Here is a 22,705-nt window from a genome sequence, read left to right on the forward strand (position 1 = left end):
AACATTTCATACATGTTAATATGCTAATTTATTAGAAACAAAATAAACCAATGTACACAAGGATGAAATAATGAAATGTTCGAATAATCTTCTTTTCAGATAGAGGAAAAATTAACTCACAGAACATACTACCTATTTGGGAGGAAAATCAAGAATAGAACCAATTGTTTTGATAGAACGGTAATTTGCTATGTATAATTTTTTTTAGACTTTCTTGTTAATAAAATGCAATAGAAAATTTCACTTAGGAACTAACAATTATTACACTTTTTTTTCTTGCCGTTACAAATTCAGAGAGCAGCCTAATTAGTATTAAACTTTTGAGAATATTAAACTGTCACATCTATTCTGTATTTTGAGAGAAAAATATTATATATTTCGTTACCACTACAAATTCAGCCTTCGTTATGCTTCATATTCATGTCTTCGAATTTTCTCGGCTAAGGATTGAACAGAAGTGCTTCGTTGATCTCTAATTCTTAAATAGGCAAATTAAAATTGGACCCTATCAAGCATTTGGTTGAATATTTTGTTAATATTAATGGATAGATGAAATTTAGATGTGGCGGTTTACTGCTAGTGTGCCGACCTGTATAATTTCCGAAGGTCAAGACGTTAAGTACAGAAGGAATTGTTTTTCTCTATCAAAACTTCCAACAGCTACCAATGGGAGTAAGGATGACAATATTGTTATATATGTTTAATTTCCAGCATTTGCCAATTGTCAATTTGCTAACACATATGACAAGCTGTGTGATATCTAATGAATGCTCTCTCAAATTTGCTTAATCACAAAAATGCTAAAAACACTGCGAGACTTTGCAGGAAGAAATTAACAGTGCTTCATCAAGGCAAAGAACACGATATCCAAAAATTTTGCTACCCGTCGAAAGTGAAGATGAAAAGCATACATTTTGTTTCATATATTTTCATCAAGTAATCCAGCCAGCAATTTCCATTTCAAGCTACAAGATTCCAGCTTCTTTTGTACTTTTGATCTTGCAAATTTTGAAATGAATTATAATGTTACACATAGATGTTGTTTGTTTTGTTTTTCTTGCAACTCAGGTGATGATTGCATGGCTCGTAACTTGATACTCCAGTATAAATGTAAGGAATGAGGGTTGCTCTCTTTTCTAAAAAGCAATCCAAAGATGAAGGGGTGGAGGGAATGGAGTCATTGTAGTGTTTAGTACAGGTGGTCCTTGATGCGGCCACCGTCTCCCTCAGACACGAAGCGTTTGCGGCCCCTTTAATTTACAGTAAATTTAAAATATGCTCAAAAATACTCAAAATGAAAAAAAAATTATACCTTGTCGGAAGCTTCCTGACCAGATTGTGCGATATGAATCCAGCCTTCTCACAATTTTCCAGGAATCTCTCCAGGACACTGTGAGCCACTGGCACATCAAGACAAATGTCATCGAGATCTTCAAAGATCCTCATGATACCCTAAAATTAAAAAAAAAAAAAAATCAACAAAAATTCACCAAAGTTTGTAAAACGTCAAACAATCACAGACAAAAATATATATAAAAATTGATTTACACTTACCCTTTCCATCATGTCGGGAGTAATGATGACTGCATCAGACAGGAATTTGAGCAGACAAACCATCTTGCCTTCTGTGGGCCCAACCACAGCTTCAATGGTCATGATAACAGCCTGTTTACAAAATAATTTAATTACTACTGAGCAATTGAAATTTTAGTTCAACAAACCTCGTAGACCAGTTCATGGTGGAAATGTGGCACCTCAAGTTCTTGGAGGCACCTGGCAGCCTCCTGCAGGTCTCCTGAGGAGAGATACTCTCTCAGAAGAAGGACCATCTGACGGATGAGACTCTTGACTGGCCTGGTGCCGCCTCCAACGCCCCACACGTTGTCCAGCCGGACAAGTCCGTGCTTCAGTGAGAGGAGGGTTTCGGCCCTGGAGATGGTAATTCTGGAGTGGGCGGTCACAATGGTGGCGTGACTGGTGCCATTGGCGTCGCCGTTGGCCAGCCCGTTCACTTTGGGCTCCTCGTCTTGCTTCACGGGGGAGGATGGCGTCTGCTTGGCCAGGTCACTCAAGTCGTACACGTAGCGAGGGGGCAGGCAGTCGTCTGCTACGGCACGAGCAAGGAAGTTGGCCAACACGGTGGCCGCATCTGGTGTGTCCAGCACCAGATCCGGAAGGTTGCGGAGCAACTCGTCAAATGCTGCAGATAGAATTAGGCAATGAGCAAAACATAATACAGGGATTTCATTGAAAAAATGGTTAAATGGACATTTTCTACTCCTTTGATCTTCGCAGACATTTCAGTGGAGTCAGTCAAAAATATTGATATAATTTCTTCTTTTGTTTTCTTACTTTATACTTTCATTGTTAGCAAATTGGTAAGGTTTAATTCGTTTAATTATTATTGTTATTTCCACTGAGGTTTGTAGACAATTTTTTGTCTGCACTTCAATCAAACTCACCTCTGGCAATATCCCTCTCACTGACAATGCGGCCGTACATGTCAGAAATGAGGACAGAGGTGAGCTCTCGGTGGGAGGGCTTGTGGTCCATGGCCATCTCAATGGCAATGTATGGCAGCTGAAACATGTCCGGGTTGATAAATTTGCTACCAGAATTGCTTCCAATATTTTTACACTACTTTCTAGTGATTACAAATTCTCTTTAAAAACGTAAATAATATAAAAAAGTTATTGGCCAGACATATTCACAAGCTATCGATTTTTTTTAAAAAATGATTCAAGTTGATTTGAATTAATAAAATTCAACTCACTCTATAGCGCTTCTTTCCAGCGTGCAGCTCCTCAAAGGAGATGCAAGCCTCGTGGGTGTCTCCGTTTTCAAAGTACTCGAGGATGATTGGCTCTGCAGCCTTCTGCAGCTCTTCGTCAGAAAGCACAGGGAAGATGGTCTTGAGCTCAATTTCCCCATTGTCCATCGAGTCGCTGTCGTAGTTGGGGTCGTGCGAGTCGACGTACTCCTCGGCCAGCTCAGAGCCGGGCTTGCCCCACACACCTTTTCCTCCGGCACCACCTGCAAATTGAAAGGAACAAAATTTAATTTTTGTTTTTTTTTTTTCATTAAAATATGTTTTTGCTTAATTTAAACACAAAATTTTACTTCTGTTTGTTTCATTTTCGTTTATTTATTTTTAATTTTCTGCGAGTGTGTTATTATTTTTGATCTGGTATTTTCGAATCTATTTTTAAATAGACCGTTTGTTGTCAATCTGTTGCTCTCCCACTAGAGCGAGGCCAACAGCCCAAGAAAACGTTGCAACCCCGCACGCTAGGCAAACACAAAATAGCAGAGGTCGAGAAAGCAGGCGAGCAACACGCACCACCCAAACAAGCCCGAGCTTGTCCAGGGTCAGGTACAAAACGCACAAAAGGTCTTTGTGTCTCATTATCCCTTTGGGCAGCTTCTCCCAATCTTGATCTATTAGGACTTTGAGGGAAGAAAAAAATTTCCTCTCCCTTCTCTGCGGCAATAACAAGTGAAGGAAGCTGTACACAATCAATGCGGGTGCACTTTTTTTCAATGCGATTTTCTACGCGCACCGAGGAGGCCTTGCAGCAAGTAATGCGCCCCTGAACTATTGCATCTATTTGTATTTTATTGTATTTTTTTTCTCTATGCGTGCGCAGAGGTGCAGGAAGAAGAATTAGACCGCAGGTAGAGACGACGCAGCTCTCGGCTATTTAAAAACAGGCTGCCGTTTCTCTTCTTCTTCTTCTAGGCGGCGCATGGAGAAAAGTATCACACTTTATTTAGGGGAAAGATCTTTCTCGAGTTAGAAACCGTCAAACTAGCGTAGGCCTTCCTTGACCTACAAGTCCTGCCATAAGTGTTTTATTTTGTTTTACCAAAATATTAGTGTGATAATTGTTTGTCTTCACCGTTAGTTCAAGGCTCAGGTTGAATTGTATTGCTTGAAAAGAAATTAACGTGGATGTCGGTGTTGTAATCTATTATTATTTGAAATATTTTTGAATCAGTTTAATTTTGTTATCATAAAATTATAAAATCCGAGAGAAAAAGTACACATCTTAAAAAAAATTTTAAAAAATCTTGTGGATTTTGGAGTTTGGGAATTTGAATAATCTGTTAATCTATAATTCAAATATAAATTATAAAAGCAGGGCAAATATGGATTAAAACAACTTAATTTTTCAAACTAGATCAGCCTTCAATGGGATATCTAATTAGCTTGACACTTTCAAACCAGATATTGCTCTATAGAAGGAACTGAAATATAGTTATTACTTGTTCATTAAAGCAATAACATTTTATATCTTCCTTCACTTGATTTATGTCCTTGAAACTTGTTCCTCTGCATGAACAAGAGACCGATTTATTCCGTGTCCGGAGTGAGAATTTATTTATGTATACGCATTGCAAGTCATGCGCTGGCCAAAAAAGTAAAAAATAAAATTCCACTCCCACAAGAAAAGGAGTCTAGCAGCAATTATTATGATCGGCGCGCACCGAGACTGCTTTTGTGCGCTGGAAATCCTTGATGCAACTGGCACACATCAATCGTTGGCATGCACCTTTGGCAAAGTGGCTGCACTGGCGTGACCCTGCTCGTTTTCTACACCATACGCAATCTTAGAGGAAAAGGAAGCGCGAACAATTTTTTTTGCGCTTGATAACTTCCTCTGCCAATTCAGTGAAAATGCTCAAGTCTCCAACAGAAAACTTATCGGCTGTGAATAAATTGGTTATTTTTTCGTCACGTGATGCTCCTCCACCTTGGAAAAGCAGCCATAGCAACGTTTGGTCGCCCACGACCGCCTTATTAACGCTGAGGACGGTTATATTTAGACGGAAAAATCACAAATTATTTTCCCTCGGTTCAGTTGCTGCTCAAACACGGTCTGGCAGTTTCATCTGATTTGGATGTGAGCCAGTCAGGTTAACAGTTTTAATTTTTATTTTAATATCAAGCGAACAAAAAAATATTTGTAAACCAATATTTTGAGACAAGTAATTTGGGATAAAAAAATTAGAATGGTGAATTTAAAGCAAAAAACTTGCTTACTTTTTACTTTAATGTTTACATAATGATGGAAAATTAAAATTTAAAAAAAAATGATATGCAACTATTTTTTAAACTTCAATGAAATGTAAATAATTAGTTGATTTTATGGATTCATTCTAAATTAAACTAATTAAATAATTAATAAATTTATTCTAATTTAAACTTTATAAAATTAAATACAAAAAATTATTATTATTTTTCTCAAAAAATTTGACTTAAATTGCCCCTTTGACTAATAATCAAACAGCAAAATATTTAACAAAGCATCAGTTTTTCAGCTTACGATTTTTATCATCATTAGAAACTTTTATAATCAAAATGCTCTTAAACGTATTCATATTGCTTAAAAAAAATTAGAAAAAATTTCAAAGTTGAAAGGTAATTTAAGCAAGGAAAAACATAAAATTATAAAATACTGGTGGTGTTAAATAATTAAATGAGCAGCCTTGACGGTTGACTGCAGTTGATTGTTTACTATAAAGACCACAATCATAAAACCAAGTATAAAGTGGGGCCGCGGTGCGTTATATCAATTCACCTGTCGGATATATAAATACTGCAATAATTATAGCATAGCGAGTGGCTGCTCTGTTTCGCGTCTATTATACAATTCTTCTTGCAGTGTGTTTTTCTAATCGGATCGGTCGTCGAACCCGAGCAGCTCGTTGGTAACCCAAAACTTTCACTTTCGACATCGGCGGCCGTGGCCTGAATGAGGAGCGATGACTCCTGCGCTACTCCGCAGCTTTATCACGGCGCCGGCGAATGCAGCCCGGTGCATTTTTACTTCCAACTCACAAACGAGCGGTGACGCAACCCGCGCGAGGTGCGTTCTGCAGATTTGTGGCGAGGTAAATTGGAAATCTATAGTATTCAAACACGACGGACGCGGCAAAACCGGTTCAAGGTGTCTCGCGCGACAACGAACTGAATGGCATTTGATTCAATTATCTATTTACATATTCAGTTGGTCCGAGTTTATCTCTGCGCGGTCGAACCGATTGAATAATTTATTGCTCACTCGGCGAACTGCATGTATGTGTGTTGACCGATTAGTCCGACCTGTCAAATTGGCTCGCCACTTTTATTGGCGCAATTTCCACTTGTATAATATAAAGAATGACGCGCGAAAAGTTTTTTATAATTTGTTTTGCTTGCCGACGAGCTGCCGAGTCGCGAATATAAAAGACAGGAAAAGGTCATTTTTCACGTAATTGACGGGTTGGAAATAAAAAAAGTGAAGCAAGAGCGCATTTTTCATAACAAACTTTGGCCTCTGACAGCACGCGTAAACACTAGTAAACAGGAAGTTTGTTGGAGATACTCGAATATTGGACTGAAAAAGCCATCATTAATACAATTCACGCTGAATTTGAAATAAATATAAATCTGAAAATATCAATATTGATAAAATATTAATTATACTATAAAACATGCTGTATTTTAAGTTAATTACCATGAGCCTCAGGAAAATATAAATTTTGGTATAGAAAAGTTAATCGTAAACATTTCAGGTGCAACTATTAAAAATTAATTCAATATTATGTTTTGAAAAATATTAAACAAACATGGAGATTGAAATTTCAGAAATTTGTGAAAAAATGTATCAATATTAAAAGAAAGTAACATAAAAACTGAAATTAAAAAAGTTTTTTTGTAATGTTTTACAATATATATTGAACAATGAGCTATAATTCTATAGAGTGTAAAATACTACATTGATCAACTTTAATTTTTCTTCTTTATTTGTATCATTCATTCTCTTTATTTGCAAATGCACTTGACGTTTGAGAATTGAAAAACAAAACAAAAATTTAATTAAAACAAAGCAATTAAACGGCCGTACAAATTGTTCCAAATTTTCTTTCCGCTCAATTACTAAGTTCGGAGTCAAAAGCGAAACAACACACTCAATTCAAAACATATATACAAGCTTAACTCTGCTCTTCACAATTAGACCAAAACAAAGCAGTGTCTCATTAGCGATGTGCTGAAAGCACAGGTCGTTGCCTCAAGAAAACAATTGCTTTGTTCTGCGCGTGTTTTGATTACATACACATCATGTAATGTACGAATTGCTCAAGAATTACGCATACAAATCGATGTGGGAAAGCGTTCGGATTGATCCGCGAGCCGAGCAACTGCCGACGTGCCGCTCAGAACGTCCCTTTTTCGCTCACCCGACGCATTTACGCATGCGTTCGTACATAAGCCGATTTTCCGAGTGGCGCTGCAGCCACCGGACGAGAACTACTGCATCCGAATGCAGCTCTCCGAAGAAGGCTCTGGAAGGAACCAAAAACAGCTGGCCTCGCCCCAAAGTAGTTAATTAAAAGCAGCATTTTCTCTCTTTCTTTCGGTTGAAAAGCGAGGCAGGGGGCAGTCAAAAATAAAATCCGCGCAGTTGGCCGGGGCGCAGTTGGAAGAAGTAAAAAGTTACGCATTCCGGTAGTAAATAAAAACAAAAGTATTAGAGTTCGACTCTCGGTGGGTGTTGTTTACGTGGCTATTTTTAAATCGGGTTAAATTGGGCGCTTTCCCACACCAGACGGCGCCCGACTCTCGAATATAGGAATTTTGAAACCGGCGTGATGATTGATTTGTAAAAGCCGAATGTGTGTTTGTTTTCAATTTTGCCTCTGGCTCCTTTGTTTGTTTTAAATAACAGAGCAGTGACTTGAATTTTTTGTCCCTGCTCTTTGAAAACTGTTCTAAAATGAAAATTTAATTTCTTTATTATTTTATTTTAGGACAAAACCAAATAATTAAGACATTTTTCTCTTAATTTAATAATGAATCATTCAAGAAAGTTCGATTGCTGACTTTTCAATGCTCATTATCTACAGAGACTGCGGCGAGTGACTTCATGCACTGTTGCCAAGACTTTTCACAACAAAATGTGCAAATTTATCAATCGGCACAAGTATTAAACTCAAAGCTCCGTTACTTGCGAGGCAGATCTCGTCTCATAAAAACCACGTTTGTGCTTATCAAATAATCATCAGCTGTATTTATTTTACAACTCTTCTCAAATAACGAGCTCTTGTTTGTTCGATAAGCGCGTTCGACAGCAAAAAGTTTCCAGAAGAATCCCTGTCGGGGCTCTTATTAGCCGGTGTGGGTCTGTCTTTTTTAATTCACGTCCCCGGCGGGAGCATCGTAATAAATTTGTGCATCCTCCTCGCTCGCGTCTCTCTCTCTCCATCGGCTTTCGTGTCGGCCGCGGAGGCGCATAGCAACAAAACTTGCCCCAGCTGGCGGTTGAGTACGCCGAGCGCAAGCCGCGGCTGCAATGATGGTCAAGGTTGTAGTATTGTAAACGCTCATTGTAGTATTTCGCGTCTAATCAGCAGACAACAACAAGAGAGCCGGCAGCTGACACATTCACGCCCCAAATAAATTTACGAGTTGAGAGATTTTTTCGGAAAAACGATGAAAATACTGAAATGCGTAGGTTTTTCCGTGGAAAATAAGCGGAAATGACTGATGGGGCTGTTCAACTCTTGCGCAAGATGAAAAATTGCCTGAAAAATCAAGTGTCAACGGCATGAAAAGCAAAATTATATTTCCGACTTTCATCATGGGGGAAATTATAGGAGTATTTTTCAGCTTTAACTGGAAAAACTCAAATTTTGTAAAGACTTTTTATTGAAATAAATAAAAACGAGCTTTCTAAATTGAAAAAATGTTCTTACTTCATTTTCATTTGATTTGATTTTTTTATTTTTAATTGAAATTCCATCTATCTCTTTAGTTATTATATTATCCTTCCACTTTTATTTCATAAAGGCATTTCTTTCTTTCGCTCATCACAGGCAGGAAACTAGGCTTGGCTCTTTCTTTTGCTTTACCCTAATTGAATAAATCCGTTCTCATCAACCCCTCGAAAATTATTCTAATGGTCCAACGGAAGTTTTTAATATTCCAAATCGGTCCTACTTTTTTTTAGAGTACACAATCATTCATAGCAAAACGATGGGGCTCTCGACAAGCTCGGTGAGGGGAGGTGAAATTCATTAAAAAGGCGGCCGTGCAATAAAAAGCGGCGACGCGCCGTCAATTTTTATTACTTATCCGTCGCTCTCCGCCGCCTCTCTATGTATTATTGCTGAACACGTTTGTGTACTTGCTCACCGGCGTGCCTTACTCATTGTTTGTGGTACTTTATTACGTGCAATGAGAGAGCCAGTCCGGCAGGAAGAGGAATAAATTGATGGTCCGTACGACAGGAGGAAGCGCGTTGTTAAAAACATGTCAGAGACACTGCAGGCCTCTGTTTTTACTTTTTTCTGTACGTTTTATACTGTCAGGCGGGCTTATCAGTTTGGCAACATTTTTTCGCGTCTGGTGAGCACCGCCGCACTAACAACATGCAAAATAAATTTACAGACGGATGAAAACAAAGGCGTGGTTGCTAGTTAGTCTCTCTCTCGCTCAAACCGGCAGATAATTATCGAGCTTTATGTAATATTGGCGGAGGAGAAATAATGTGTGATGAGAGGGAGGAGGGGCCGACCAAGGGCAAAAAGGTTGCCAGCATAGATTCGACCTGTTTGACCTGACGTGCCTGCTGGCAAAGACTTTCCGAGCGCCTGAATGTAATAATTCGTTTTGTATTTCAGAAATTGATATCTATAATGATCGGATCGAGTCTCTTAACAAAAATATTTTTCTATTCAAGTATCAAATTCATATGCGTTTTATATTGAAGTGTTTTTTAACTTTTATACAATAATAATTAAAATTTAAGCTACAAGCAGTTAAAAAAAAAGATTCATATTACTTGAGAATTTATTAAAAAAAATGTAAATAATATGTAAACAAAATGCCAATATTTTTACAATATTTGTAAATCTTCCATTAGTTAACACAATGATTTATTTTAGGTTGGCTTAACGCCAATCTATACTGTATATTGAAAGTTGCTGATATAATCTTGAAGGCTTATTAAAAGTCAGGAAATAATAACTTTATCCTTCATTCTGAATGAACCTCGCCAAGCAGGAATATGATTTCCATCAATTATAAAATAATATTTAAAAGGTTTGGAAAAAATTCATAAATATTTGTCAAAATTCTAAAAATGTAAAGATAATTAAACTTTTGTTACAAAGCTTATTTCGATACCCAACCCTATCAAAATGTAAACAAGATCCAAACAAAAACAAGAGTGTTTTTCTGACATTGAAAGTCCAAAGGATCACTCTTTTGAAACTGCCTATGTCTGGCTTCACACTACTTTTCCCTGGCCAGGCCGAGCAGCTCAGCCAGAGCAAATTCAGCTGAGCTGTTGGAAATTTGTTTGCGACAGCCAGGCGAGCTTGCCGTTTTTTTATCCCTCTCATGTGAAATATCAAAGGCTGCTTTGTGCATGTGTGCATGTCTGACGGACTCGAGCAAAGTCTCTCTTTGCACCTCGTGTGCATAACTCGCCGGGTACACCAGAATCGATTCCCGGCGTCTGCAGCCGTGCCCGGCGCAAAGTAAAATGCCGCTCGCCGGGTGCATTGTTTTCGAGCCATGTCTGGCCGCGCGACCCACGTGCTCGCCAAAATAGAGTCTGATCAATAATTCAACGGCGCCGCTGCTTTCGGATGCACCACGGCGGCGCATTATCATGAATTGTCACCCGATTACCAAAACAAGTGTGTCAAGTTGCGATCGCGTAAATTTTCGCAGACGTGCGTGAGACTGTATAAATTTCCAATGAGGCTAATCAGGTTTGAAAATCGATACTTTCTCAACCTCTATTTTGCTCATAGTTGAAAAAATGGCCCAAATAATAAATCTGGATTGGGCATGGATATATTTTCGATCGAAAGTCTAATGAAATTTTTGCAATTTTTTTATTTCCAATTTTTTGCTTCCATATAAAAATTTGAGATTAGCATTTATCTTTCTTTTCTATTTGTAGGTTGACAATTTTCAATTTTGCAAGCTTTTTTCACGATTTTAAATTTTTCTTGATCCACTTCTTAAATAAACTGCAACAGTCCAAATTTTTATATTGTTTTTGATTCTGTAGTCACAAATTTTAGCAAAAGCTTCCGATAAAGTAAGATCACGCCATTGACAATTACTTGGCACCAGAATGTTTCCAAATTTGAATTTGTAATAAAAAAGAAATTTAAATCTTTGAAATTTAAAAAAATCTTGGAATTAAGACTATAAATTTCTATTTATTTATTTTAAAATAATAAGTTAATGATTATGCATTTGATTGAAATTATTCTTTACTCTTTTTATCAAATAATCAGGTTTATCATTTTGTGGCCATCAAATTAATTTGTCAACCGCCAACGGCCTCAACAACATTTTTTGCTTATCATTTATCTCTCGTCCCAGCATCATGTCAGAAACATCTCAGCCTTTACATTGCATGTTTGCACAAAACGCCAGCGCGTAGATTGTTTTTGTTTACAGTCTGCCACGGTGCCTCTTTTTTTCGGACGCGGGGGGCCCGGAATTATTATTATGTGCTGCGAGTGCTGCTCCGAGCCGGCCGGCATGAGTGCTTCGCAAAGTGCGCAGCAGAATTAAAAAGTGTGCGGCGGCGAAGTTACATCAAAATAAAATTCCCGCAGCTGTGCCGCTCAAATAATCACCGGTCGCGAGACGAGAAAACGAGTTTCAGTTATAAAGGCGGATCCAATTGAAAACATAATCCTTTCCTAGTTTATAAAATCAAGCAGACCGGTCTGCTTTGCATTAAAATTGCAGTTTCCAAGTCTCGTTTGAATATTCAAAATTATGAGATGCGAGACCACTTGGAAGATCTTACGAAGCTTGTTGTATATTCAGAATAAGTCTCAGTTCAAAGCTTGAGGTAGGGTCAATTGTAAATAACTCCCGCGGCCCTTATTATGGAATCCGTCTCTCTTTTTACTTGGTCGCAGTTCGCACGCGGCACATTTATCTTGGTCTGCCATTGTATATGTATGAAGGTAGCAATTTTCTGCGGGAATAAAAAAAAATTAATGCAATATTCCACGTAATATGCTGATGTGCTGGCGGATGCTCATTATTCATCTCTTGATCGACGCGATATTAAAACGCAGCTGCCGCTCAGACAAAAGTCAGGTTCCTCTCAATTTGTGTCAATTCAGGCAAGTTTTGAAGGTAAAATTGAAATGAAAAATTAGATTAGTTCATTAACAGGAATGAAAAGCTATAAAGTCACAACGATTTAAATTGATCTGCAATTTTTAAAAGAAATTAACTAAATTAATTTTAAGTAGTAATGAACTATTTAGAATATTTGATTATATTAAAAAAATTAATTTCCTTCTCTCTAAAACTAATTCCATTTTGAATTTTCCACAAATTATTAGAGAATTTCCAAAGCAAAAGAAGCTTCTAGTCACGCATATCGAGTATTAATTTTTATAAGAAGTTAAGGTGCATCTCCGGCATTCCTGCGGCTTCCTGCCGGCAAAAGCATTCGGGCTGAAGGAAATTTCGGCAAACTACGCAGTTCGCATTTCAGGTCCAACAAGGCAACTGCGCATGGCTAGGCAGGCAGCCGCTCTCTTCTCTGTTGGACTCAACACGGCTAAAAAGAGCAATGGGGAGAGAGCAAGCGACGAGGAACCAACCATCATCGACCCATTCAGCCCTCATGCTATAACCGCTATAACTTTGAGCAAGGTCAATGCTAAAGCGCAACACCGACGTTTTCGATGCACACAAGCGCGCCGGCAAAAGTGCATTCTCGGAAATGACCGAAAAGTAAAAATGAATTGTTTTTACGTTGATAGCCAAGCGTGTCCTTTGTTCTGACAATGCGTGGAAATTTTCTTGGGCGGCGAAGTGATAAAAAATAAAGGCTGATTTTACGCTGCGTTGAGTTTCCAGACCTTGGAAAATGCTGATAAGAAAAAAAATTAAATGAAGCAAAACTTTAACCTTAAAAAAAAACGTAATATTTTGAAAATAAGGGGAAATGCGTTTTAAAGACAAATTCAAACTCCAAATATTTTACTTCCAAAAAGCAATTATGAATAAATACAATATTTACTTTTTTTCCATAATTTTTATGAGCATAAAGTTTTAAAAATAGAAACTTCCAGTTTCCTTCTGAACATTATACCAGTTATTTTTCACTTAATCTTTTCAATGCTGTCAGCACAAGAATTATTTGTTCAGCCTCAACAAAATTCAGACAGCGTGAAAGCAAAAAAGACAAAAATATTGCACGCTTGATGCACAATTTGAAAACAATAAACCCCTTTCACTTGTCCTTTAACTTAATTATTATTAAATTTTGCTGCACTTTTGGTTGTCCATTTTTTATATTTTTGTTTTTCTTTCAAAATCATCTGACCATGTTTGCCAAGATAAGATTACGAATTTCCACTCACTGATAAGTGGTTAATGTAAAATCGTCTCGTTATGAAGGTTATTAATAATTTTTTTATCTTCGGTGCACCGCGACCGATTCCGGCAGCGCCGGACTAGGGTAAGCGCAAAAGTACGCAGTTTGCGAATTCGAGCCAATCACAGGGCTACAAGTTTTTCTTTTTCGCTGGTCGTGTGCAGAAAGAAAGAAGGAGCAAAGCGAGCAAAGCAGCCTCTCCTTCACAACACACATTCAAGAAAGAAGAGCGGAGCTGCGGGGAGAATAAAAAATAAAATATATCGCATGTTGTTTAGCTTTAGCTCGCGAGACCGATGTGGAGTGACGAGGCGGCGTTGCCGATTTTAGCAACAAAAACAAGCAGCTCTTGAATCTCCTTATTCCATGACAATGGGAGAAAAGCTGCTCCGGAGAAAAATCCTCGACTGGATTATTTCGAGTAGCAAAAGGTCAACTGTAAAGTGCGACTTAATTTTTGGGCCCTCAGGGACAAGAGACTGGATCTGATCATTCTTATCTCGATACTTTCAAGTTCTCAGAAGAAAAAATTTGAAAAAATTCAAAGAATTATAAAATTAAATTTTGGAACATGTAAACATTCTCAGTTTAACTTTAAAATAAAAAAACAGGACATTGAAACTAAATAAACCTTCGATAAGGAAGGCACTTCAAACTGAAAAGCTGATTATGAATTAACAAATAATTATGATCATTGTTTTCATTCTGATGATACAATTTTCATACAATTCATTGTTTTAATTTGGTTTTCAGATTGATCCTTGCATAAATATCATTTTAAACAGTGAAATCAGTAACAATGAAATATTTTAAATTTTAACAGGAGTGTAAAATGTATGAACTTAAAAATTTTAACGATGTCTTTTTTCTGTAAATCAATGAGTTTTTCTCACCCTTCTTAGGCAGTCCTCGTCCGTAGCCACTCCTGGAGCGGCGGCTGTTCTTGAAGTACCGCGGTTGTTGGACAACCGCGATGCCATTCGGCGACGACTCCTTGCTGTTCTGCTTCGTCAGGCGGCGAGCCTTCTTCTTGATCCTCAGGTCGACAGAGGCCGAAGGCATCATGACGGTGCCGTTGGTCTGAGTCGCCGACGCCTCCAGGCCGTCGCCCATCTCGCCGCCGTTCTTCTCCAGTCCGTTCTCGAAACCGTTCACAGTCTCTACGTCCATCATGGTGGCGGTGGTGCGGCGGCGGCGGCGGTGCGATGGCAAACAAAAATGCGAATATCACAAAGGAATTGCGGCTTAAAGTCTCTTGTCTCGTCTCCCTGCGGATGTTCAGTGATGTGATGGGTGTCAGCGGTGGCCGCTGTCCGGTGAAATTCAGAATGGTCTTCAGAAGGGAGCGGTGAGGACAATGAAAATGCAGATGCGTTGCTTGGCACGGTGTTCCCTTCGCGGCGGACGAACTCGATTTGTTTTGTTTTGAAAATTTTCGATCGGGTACTACGCAGATAGCAGAAGGAGTGCGGTGCGAAATCGTTGTGATTGTTGGCAAAGGACATCTGCGCTCTCATTGGTTAGAATTATCTACCGCTCGTCTGACAGCCAATCACGGTGGAGGTAGATAAACTGGTGTTTGCGTTTCAAAAGCTCTGTAAATGCTCTTTGACCAATCAACATTGCTCTTTTGAGGGCATGTTGGAAAAACGATTCTCATTGGCTGCCACGAATGGCGCGAGTTTCGCCGTTCGTGGAGAGGCGAATCGATAATTCGTGGGGGCCACCCAATTCTCCTCTTTCCTGAGTATCCTGTTCTAGAAAATTCAACGAATAATCCTGGGGATTGATCCGTTTTGTCAACCTACTTTTGTAAAGCTTCTCTTATAAAAGGGAATGATTGTCTTTTTATTGATTGTTATGCGGTTGTAAGATGTTATTAGTTTAGATATCTTTTTCTCATAATATAATATAGATAATATACATATCATTTTGCCGGCGCCGCTCAATAAAAAGGCAAAAATAAAAAAGTTCAACTGAAACCATGCCCGCATTCATAATGAGTTGCAAAAAAAAAATACTTAAATTGCATTGCAGCTGATTGGATTAATGACAGTGAATTAAGCAATACGTCTATAAAAACTTGTAAAAACATCATTATAGAGCATATAGATAATAATATAATCATCAAGATCAAAGTTTTACATAAATTGATTGCGATAACATTTTTGGCCAGAAGACTGGGGTGTTCTGTGTCCCCCCTCAAGGAGACACCTTTACTGCTAGAACTCACCGGAAACTTACAAAATTATATATAAAATGCAAGACTAAAAAATTTTAATATTATTCAAGAATTATTAGATTATTATTTTTCTAGAATAAAGCAAAAATATGTGTATGTAGCCAGAGGTTAATTACCGCTTTGGCATTTAATTTTCAGCACTTCGTAAGATAATCCTTTTGCAAAAATTTGCTGCGCAGAAATGCGTGTCCCAGAGAGAGGCTAATTGTTTTAGTGGATCGACTTTATGACAGAGGGTTATGTTTGCACAAGGAAGCGAGGAGACGTACCTGCAAGATATATTATATGTTGCAATTAATTTAGGGTTGGCAAAAAGAGGGCTTATACATCTCTGCCGTTAATATAATATGAATAAAGAACTTAAAAATAAATTACTCTTTATCTTCATCAAATATCAGCAAACTATTTTTTTCATTTCATTTTTTTTTACTAGACATAGCCTCTTTTTTTAGATGTATTTCTATTTTCCAAGTGTTTCCAAGTTGCGAGAATTAACTACAATAATTAATTTGTTTGTGAATTATTCTGGTGTTCACTTTAACTATTCATAAATTTTGTATGTGTAATACACAATAACTAATATACACTTTTTAAAGCCCATTCATTTAATTTTTTTTTTGTAACAGAATATTATTTGTTTTCAATTTCTTGTATGCTTTTTATTTTTATTTTTTCAACATTTTGCACAAGCTACATCCTATTGATTGTTGTTAAGTTTGGCGTGATGTTTGATTTTTGAACACCTTTACATCTTTAGGAAGGACAATGGATGGAGGTTCTATTAATACAATTTTGGACGGTAAAACACAAAATAATAATTTTCTCATTCATAGACTGACAACACTGTTCAAAATAGGGCTTCTTGAATAATTGGCACACTATTTTTGCAATATATGGAAGTTCTCACATAAGCAAGCAGAAGACGACATGTTTCTTTTCAATTCCTAGGGAAAAATTTGGCAGTAGCACAGCAACGTATAAAATTGCCTAAAGACGCTACGAAGCTCACATTGTTAATGGGACGTGATAGTAAAATATTGGAACTTCCCTCTTTAGTAATTTCTACGATCTAAACGGCACTGCTAATTTCTAACATTTTGATGTCTTCCGACGGGGAAGGCGTTTTGTTGTGCGGGGAATTCGAATTGTGGCGAGCGGCGTATTTCAGGTCCAGGACTCGACTCAAAAGCTCCGAGTTCGCTCGTTCGAGCAGACCGATTTTCTTGTTCAGGAGACCCACTTCCTGCTCTTTGTCTCGAGATGTGTTGTCTGATGCCATCATACTAATGGATCATAAATTTGTTTAATGAGGTTAATTAAAAAAAATATTATTTTACTTCACAACTAGCTTCCTCTTGTCATCTTGGAGCCTTCTGTAGTCAGCTTCGACCCGCCTTCTAAGGCCCTCTTCACCTCTCAAGGTCTTTTTCTGCATGGCAAGTCTAGCTTGCAAAGCATCGACTTCACTTTGTAGAGAACTAAGTTCGACATCCAGCCGGGCTCTGAAATTATTTATTTATTATTTTTGCTACACCATTCGTGGCACAATTAAATTTACCTCAAATCTTCCACTTGTGCTTTCCTTTTTGATTTGTACTGGAGATGTCTCATAGCCAGAGAGTTGTATTTTTCAGTCAAAAGACCGACCTGGCCCTTCAGTTTCTCTTGCTCTGTCTGCAACCGGGTAACCTCTTCAATACGGTGCGGATCCGTTCTCTCCAGCAAGGCTGCGTATCTCCTCGGGGATGGAACACATCCTCCAATGTTGAGGTCAGATCTAAGAAAATAACTTGTTTTAAAACCATTTTCTTCTGTAAAAATTTTACTTTGAATCTCCGCCTATTTCAAGCTTTCTCAGCAATGAGAGTCTGGGACTCTCTGCCGTCAAGGCAGATATTTTAGGACTTTCTTTTGGACTTGGCTCCTTTTCTTTTAAATTTTCAGTGACGATAGGGTCTTTACTGGTGGGCAACGCTTTTTCTTCCTCTCCACCCTCTTCTGTAGGACTAGGTGAGCCAGACGAGAGCAAATCGTCAGCAGATGTTAACCGTTTATGACGAGGCCAGGCAGAGTTTTTACTTCCAACTAAAAATACTTTTCATCAGCACACTGACTTAAAAATTTGAACGTCAAAAGAAGTGTGAAGGGTGATTAAAATAATAAACCACAAAAACATTTGGAAACCTAATGTGCTGAACTAAATTAAATTTTCTAGCAACAACAAGTAGTAAAATAAAGTTGAGAATTATAATAACTTAATTCTACTCAACAACAATAGAACGATTGTTAAGACTCACAAGGTCCCAGTTGCCGCAACTGGGTTTCTCGTTCTTCTAGCTCTGCTAAAGCTTCAGAAAGCTATCATTTGTAAGCAGCATTGTAAAAGTGCATAACATTATTAGTAATTGGCTAGCGCTGGTTATTAAGGTTGACTAGTTATCTTTAATTTTAAGCCAACGATAAATCACTGTTTACCTTGTATGCAAGTCTTTCGTTGTCAAGTTCCAGTTGACGTGAAGCCTTTTCCAGCAACTGAACCCTCTCGCACATCTCTTTGACCTCTCTTTTCAGCACCTCCCGCTCCGATGACACCTAATTTATTTTATATTATTTTACCAAATTACTTAAACATTAAAAACAATACTTTAATTATTTCTGACAGGAGTTCTCCTTCCTTATTCATCCCGTTGACTCCGTCAGAAAATTTCAACTTCCTCAAAACGTCGATCTCCTCAATCAGTTTGGCACGATCCGCAATCAAAAGAGCAACCTGATGGAAATTATGATAAATTAGAATTTTTCAAATTTATTTTGAATAAAATTTACCTGCTCTCCTACCCAGTTATCATCTCCAGGAGCAGCGTCGTCGGGAAGTGCAGTCGACTCCAAGCCACTGCGTTGCAGCAGATTTGCCAAAGTGACCGCCTGTCTCTGCTGAACCTCCAGTCGCGACCTCAGGGTCATGACCTCGGACTCCAGATGGGCAGCCCTGGTGTCAGCTAACTGGCGAACGTGAGCAACGTATCCCTCCATTTCCTCCAGCTCTTCGTGTTGGACCTCTCGCAGTTTGTCCAGCATCCTTCGGGAGCTTCGAAGGTTGCTCTCCGCGTCCTGAAGCCAACGCCACAGATGCAGGTGTCGCTCGCCCGTTCCCAATCCATCCCAGTCCAAACCCTCCTTCTCAAAGCGCTGTTGAATCTCCCTCAACTCCTCCTCACACTGAGCAAAAATTGTAGAGATACAAAAAAATTATTTTCCTCAGAAAAGAAATCGCGAGTTTTGCTCACCGAATTTTCCTCCGCCGATGACATGACGAGACAGGACGAATTCAAGTTTTCAGGGTAGTTCGAGAATATTCAGAATTATGCTCCGGAGTTGGATCCAACTCGGCCTGCATCCTTGCTCACGTAGACGAAGATCAAAGCTGTAATATATTTTTACATTTGTATGCCGTGTCGCTCATTAGAAAAACATTTTAGTCGTTTTTTGTTGTGATTGAATTGTGCTTCGACGGGAAACCTGCTGATGGCAGCACCAACAGCACCGCCCTAAAATTTTAGAGCGCTGATTGGACGAGAGAGGAATCCAACATTGATCCGTGTTGTTCTCTGGCGCAAAATTCGTGTGCTGCAGCAAAGGCGGCAAAATACATAAGCGGGATTAGCGGGAATTCGTGCAGGTTCCGGCATTAGTTGCATTTCGCACACATCATACAGGCGGCTCGGAGGCTGTCATTGCTCATTGCCAGTTCAAAATCAAACAAATCGAAGACATTTGCACCCCGTCGCAGGGTGTGCTCTTTTGATTTTGCAATTTCATCGTCTTGGCACTGTTATGGATCCGCCACTGCAACCCTCAAAGCTGGAAGAGCCAGAGCAAGAGGCCTTAGAGGCCCCAGAGCAAAAAATGGTTCAAGATGAATCTAAACCTATCTTACATTCAGCAATAGCTAGTATCAAGATGAAAGAAAAAGCGCAAGCTCAACGCAATCGGAAGTCTTTGGAAGGTATAATTATCATAATTATAATTAGATAAGATTTATCGAGATTTATATTCCTTATTTTCCTTATTTTCTACGTATCTATCCTAAATAATTATATGAGAATTATGATTCATGTATTGTGCTCTCTAAAGTTTATTTATAAAGTAGCTTATGTATAAAATATTAATAATTTAATTAATTTAATCGTATTTATTTACTTTCTTTTAAATTTTTAATATTATTCCTGACATAAGTCACTTAATTTTTAGTGCTGATCAAAACGGGCGCCATGCAGGAACACAATGCACAGCTCACCGCAGAAATTGCTGCCAAAGAGGAAAAGCTGAATGAACTGACAAATCAGATTGCCATGAAGTCACTTGAGATGAAAATGAGGGAATTTGGGAAAAAATGTGTGATTGAAGCTCGAAAGCTTTACTGGAAACTGGAGGAAGAACATCTCAATAATTCAGTAAGTTTTTAATGTGCAATTTTTTATTGTATCTAAATTTTTTACTAATTTCAGTACAAATTCTATGAGGACAATTGGGAAAAACAAAGGGCTGAGATTCAGGCAATCTACGACCAAGCCGCTGAAGTGCGTGCGGAAAAAGTCAGTGAGGATCGCAAGAAAAATATCTTTGAATTTGTCAGCTTTGACTGGGACAGTATTGAGCCAAAGAGTTCCGCAGCAGAACCTGTAACTGAACCCTTTGAGCTTGTGGAAATCAATTCGGATGACTTTGATTCTCAGAAAACTGTTCAATTCTCGCCAAACACTGAAAAATACTTCACCAAACAGAGTGACTTTGCCAATTCAGGTGCTTCAAAGTTTGGTAAAATTAAATAAAAATATATATATCAAATTTTTGCTCATATTAATTTGTTTTATATTGTGTTTTAGATAAAACTGGACAATACAACTGGGATTTTGAGGAAAATACTAGCCACTGGTATTTGCTTTTGGATTTAGATTACAAAATAGTGATAATTTTAATTTAACATTAAATTTTTGTTTAAGGACTTCATATGCAAAGCCGCCGTTGGGAAGTCGCGCAAAAGGATTCTCCAATTTTCAAGGCGGTTACGTAGACAAAAGACAGGCCTCTGAATTCACCAATAGACAACCCACTTTAGGTCAGCTTAATAAAAATAAAGTTGCGATTTTTTTAATATAAAGGAACATTCGCGATCGTGTGCAATTAATCGTTTAAATTTTAGGAGGCGGAATTTCCAGCCAGCAAAAGGCGACGCTCCAACAGCGAGGTGCCGCTCCCACCGAGAGATCAAGTTTTCTGCCGACAACAAGCCAAGCCTCAGGATATAACCAGAAACCAGTGACGTCACGATGGGTCACCTCGCAGTTTAGCGTGGACGCAGCAGCTTCCAGTTCGGGCGCATCACAGGCCGCCCAGAAATCAAAATTGAGCAACGTAGATTACAATTATGATGATGGCGGCTTCCTCGACTGGGACGATTGGGACGACTATGATTTTGATGAATTAGAGGCAAATTTGAAAACCGACCAAAGCTCAATCCAAATAGCAGCTCCACCTGAGAAGAAACAGAAGCCGAAGATGACTTTCAAGCCAAAAGTGCCCACTTTGAAGAACACTAAATAGCAGTGTTATCTCTCTGTGTGGGATACATTCGAATTATTATTATTTTTATAGAATAAGGAAAAACTCAGTATCTAAAGTATCTTTAATGTTGAGGATAAATGATGCAGGACAAAAGTTACTACTTTATCTCAGTTAGAAAATAACTTGTTTTGCAGATTATTCTAATGAGTATTTTTAGTTGGATGTGAGCTGCAGTAAAAACAAACTGCGCAATACATACTTGAGAAATTTCTTGACATACATTGATATCCATGCAAAAGAGTCGACTGGGCTTTGGATATGCACATCTCCAGCTGCATAGTTATCACAGTCATAAAAATATCAATTATAAATGAGATTTTGAATTCATTGTTCGGCGCAAAAACGCTATGTTTTCAGGAAATGCTATGGTTACTGGTGCTATAAATTAATCTAATCATTAATAAATTACCAATAAAAAAATATTGTTCTAGAACTCTGTGTGTTATTGAAAAATATGTGTGGACCATTGCATTGGCAATGACACCTTATTTTATTTATTTTAATGTCTTGTCTGGCTCTTGCTCCTTTCATCTACGCGGGCAGGTCACCTCTGACGATAAAGTATAAAGCTGAATAAATATACTTGGTACAGTACAACAAACTGGTTTCCCCAGGTTTTCCAATAAGTTAAGAGAAGAGACACTTAAAAAGCATCGAGCGCGTCTTGCTTTGAAACTGATGTTGATTTTTTTTTACTCTTTCGCTTGTAATTATATTTACTTATTCCTTGCCTTGACGCTCTCAGTGCGCCGTGCCAGTTGTCACGTTTGCATTTACAATTCTCACGTATATGCCCTTCTGCAGTTTCGAACCAGAAATAATGCTGTTGAAAAATCCAGAAATTAAAAGATTTTTATATATACAACCACATATATGTGGTTATATAATCACTAATATTTTTTACTTTTTCTAGATGTCCAACATTATTCCCTGACACTTGCGTTTTCTACTCCTAAGTAGGACTAATAACATTTGGAATATTAGTCGCTCACATTAAGCTGATTGAGCTAATTTAATTGCAGTGTTTATTTTTAGCACAAATTAAATTAAGGTCATTTTACCAAAATGCGAGTGCGTGTCTTGTGCGCTTGGTTAGAATTCAGCCCGTCCAAACAAAAACCTCGCAGGCCTTGAATCAGCTTTATTTACATTTTTATTTAATGAGATTTAAATATTCATTTTCTTTTGAGGGAATTCTGCTGGATTAGAATGTCTTTTGTTTTTTTATTGAATGAAATAAAATATAATAATTTGCCATACGCTCTTAATAATTTTTTTTAAAGATAATCCATCTTTTCATTTTGAGTATAGTTTAGAGGACTAGAGGTGCATCAGGTGCAAATCACGTGATATTTTTTCTGTAATCCATAGAGCCTGTTAATAGTGGAGTTCCTGATGTAAATCGGGAGAAAACGATCTT

At 38.1% G+C, this 22,705-nt stretch overlaps 3 protein-coding genes across 3 annotated transcripts; 1 reads left to right on the forward strand and 2 right to left on the reverse strand.

Moving 5' to 3' along the window:
- Positions 1-4: 4 nt before the first annotated feature.
- Positions 5-14,841, reverse strand: LOC132194067 (programmed cell death protein 4). Its single transcript, XM_059615129.1, has 7 exons — positions 14,312-14,841; positions 2,774-3,033; positions 2,463-2,580; positions 1,722-2,200; positions 1,555-1,665; positions 1,313-1,452; positions 5-1,250 (listed from the first exon to the last, which is right to left on the reverse strand). The coding sequence occupies exons 1-7, from the start codon at positions 14,589-14,591 to the stop codon at positions 1,190-1,192; spliced, it is 1,449 nt and encodes a 482-aa protein (XP_059471112.1). The 5' UTR covers positions 14,592-14,841; the 3' UTR covers positions 5-1,189.
- A 1,469-nt stretch (positions 14,842-16,310) lies between these two features.
- Positions 16,311-19,159, reverse strand: LOC132194066 (uncharacterized). The gene is made up of 9 exons (XM_059615128.1): positions 18,948-19,159; positions 18,487-18,879; positions 18,305-18,430; positions 18,136-18,252; positions 17,958-18,018; positions 17,487-17,745; positions 17,219-17,437; positions 16,998-17,162; positions 16,311-16,943 (listed from the first exon to the last, which is right to left on the reverse strand). The coding sequence occupies exons 1-9, from the start codon at positions 18,969-18,971 to the stop codon at positions 16,730-16,732; spliced, it is 1,578 nt and encodes a 525-aa protein (XP_059471111.1). The 5' UTR covers positions 18,972-19,159; the 3' UTR covers positions 16,311-16,729.
- Positions 19,160-19,320: 161 nt separating this feature from the next.
- Positions 19,321-21,688, forward strand: LOC132194069 (uncharacterized). The gene is made up of 6 exons (XM_059615130.1): positions 19,321-19,666; positions 19,912-20,114; positions 20,169-20,478; positions 20,547-20,595; positions 20,664-20,779; positions 20,864-21,688. Exons 1-6 carry the CDS (start codon positions 19,495-19,497, stop codon positions 21,262-21,264), a joined length of 1,251 nt encoding a protein of 416 aa, XP_059471113.1. The 5' UTR covers positions 19,321-19,494; the 3' UTR covers positions 21,265-21,688.
- The last annotated feature ends 1,017 nt before the right edge of the window (positions 21,689-22,705 follow it).

The sequence above is a fragment of the Neocloeon triangulifer genome, unplaced genomic scaffold (genome assembly GCF_031216515.1).
Source record: "Neocloeon triangulifer isolate White Clay Creek 2 clone unplaced genomic scaffold, ASM3121651v1 ptg000006l, whole genome shotgun sequence".
Lineage (NCBI taxonomy): Eukaryota > Metazoa > Arthropoda > Insecta > Ephemeroptera > Baetidae > Neocloeon > Neocloeon triangulifer.

Coding starts and splice junctions, on each gene's coding strand:
- LOC132194067 (XM_059615129.1), bottom strand. CDS start 14,591: ATGATGGACGTAGAGACTGTGAACGGTTTCGAGAACGGACTGGAGAAG. Junction 2,201..2,462: donor TGAGAGGGATATTGCCAGAG/GTGAGTTTGATT, acceptor TTCTATCTGCAG/CATTTGACGAGTTGCTCCGC. Junction 1,666..1,721: donor ACCATGAACTGGTCTACGAG/GTTTGTTGAACT, acceptor TTTTGTAAACAG/GCTGTTATCATGACCATTGA.
- LOC132194066 (XM_059615128.1), bottom strand. CDS start 18,971: ATGTCATCGGCGGAGGAAAATTCG. Junction 18,880..18,947: donor CATCGGCGGAGGAAAATTCG/GTGAGCAAAACT, acceptor ATTTTTGCTCAG/TGTGAGGAGGAGTTGAGGGA. Junction 18,253..18,304: donor TCCTGTCAGAAATAATTAAA/GTATTGTTTTTA, acceptor AAAATAAATTAG/GTGTCATCGGAGCGGGAGGT.
- LOC132194069 (XM_059615130.1), top strand. CDS start 19,495: ATGGATCCGCCACTGCAACCCTCAAAGCTGGAAGAGCCAGAGCAAGAG. Junction 19,667..19,911: donor CAATCGGAAGTCTTTGGAAG/GTATAATTATCA, acceptor CTTAATTTTTAG/TGCTGATCAAAACGGGCGCC. Junction 20,479..20,546: donor TTCAGGTGCTTCAAAGTTTG/GTAAAATTAAAT, acceptor ATTGTGTTTTAG/ATAAAACTGGACAATACAAC.